This window comes from Orycteropus afer, unplaced genomic scaffold (assembly GCF_000298275.1).
Source record: "Orycteropus afer afer isolate SDZICR_OR568_19922 unplaced genomic scaffold, OryAfe1.0 scaffold00040, whole genome shotgun sequence".
Lineage (NCBI taxonomy): Eukaryota > Metazoa > Chordata > Mammalia > Tubulidentata > Orycteropodidae > Orycteropus > Orycteropus afer.
Window position 1 is genome coordinate 8,916,661 of NW_006921627.1, and position 1,464 is coordinate 8,918,124.

The window sequence follows — 1,464 nt, forward strand, 5'->3', positions numbered from 1 at the left end:
AGGTTGGGCAATCCTACTTCCGTAGTGATACTGCCTTGGAAACCCAAGGAGGGGTCGCTATGAGTCGGGGCCGACTCGATGGCAAATAACAACAACAGCAACATATATAAATAGACCAAAGAGATTTTGAACAATTAGAAGATGATATAACATTACATGCAAATAGATGTTTGATAAATATTAATACTGATAATGAAGATTATAATAGTGATTCCATTCAACTATGAGATCCTTCAGGGAGAGAATTCTGTCTCCTTTATTTTTATATCTCTGACTCTGACATCTAGCACTTTGTCTGTGACCGTTATCAATTTATTGTCTCTCCACCTCAAATCCACTCTTCTTTTTCCTGCTTTATGACATGGAGCTAAACCCTATAAGCATTTCTCCTTGGCCATTTGTTTTGTCAATACAGGGCACATAAGGGACATTGTATGATCAGTTTGTCTTACTGGTTCTGGTATGTATGTGTTTTCCATCATGACATAAAATGGATGGCCTGGTAGGGCCCATCTCAGCAGCCTGGTTGTGGGAGAAGGGAGTTTTTCTGAGTTCTTAGTTCCTTCCTTTTGCTACTTCTGGAACTCTTAAAGTCTTTTTTACCTCTTTTAGTAGTTAACTATATTTTATTAGCAAATAATGTTTTTTTATACATTAAATTTTGGTTTTCTTCTCCTGGCTGGAGTTTGACTGATACAGTGGCTGATACAAAGTAAGTATTTAATAAATGTTTATTGAATGATGAAGGCAGAAACAATGCTACTAAGAGTATATTTTCTGAGGATTTTAACACAGTTTACATTTCAGGAAATATTTTCTATAAACCTTGCAGGTATTCATTTCTAATCCCTGTCTATTTGAAAATTAAACAAGATTTCACTGCTGTAAGTTTGTAAATTAGCTATAGCAGCAAATGTCACATATTAAATATCATATGACAAGATTTTTTTTATCAAAATATTAAATTTTTTTGCAATGATGACAACTTTTTGTTCTACAGGAATTCATTTTCCCCTCAAGAATCCCATCTTTTGAAACGAGAGGGTGGTAGGAAGAATAAAGTTACTTCCAAAGCACTCCACATTTTCCTAACCTACTGTTTAGAAGGAGGCTGACCCTTACCATTTTCCATTCCTGGGGTTGGCCATCTTCAGGTGAATAAACATCAACTTTGCATACTCCATTTTGGCTTTGTAACCAATCCACTTTATCTGACATCTGGAAGAGAAAAAGGAGAAAGGCTCATCAAATGGGCAAGCCATATAAAAACAAGAAGAAATAAAGTGATGGGTTGGGGTGTGGAAAAAAGGAAGAATGCTTTCAATATAGACCTGTCCCAAGAGCTACTTCAGACCTACTTTAATTCTGAATGCCTTCATCCTCAGCTCTAAACTACAGGAAGATTTCTTAAATGTATTTGTATGCCTAGGCTACATGATATAGATACTTAATACATATTTGTTA

The 1,464-nt window shown here is 35.5% G+C and overlaps 1 protein-coding gene across 1 annotated transcript in view; it reads right to left on the minus strand.

Annotated features, from left to right (window-relative positions):
• The window catches only part of AKAP3 (A-kinase anchoring protein 3), a 43,420-nt gene extending 42,202 nt beyond the window's left edge, over positions 1 to 1,218 (minus strand). Inside the window, exon 1 of the mRNA XM_042780442.1 lies at positions 1,123 to 1,218. Coding sequence (XP_042636376.1) covers positions 1,123 to 1,218 — 96 coding nt within the window. The remainder of the gene's footprint in view (positions 1 to 1,122) is intronic.
• Positions 1,219 to 1,464: the final 246 nt, after the last annotated feature.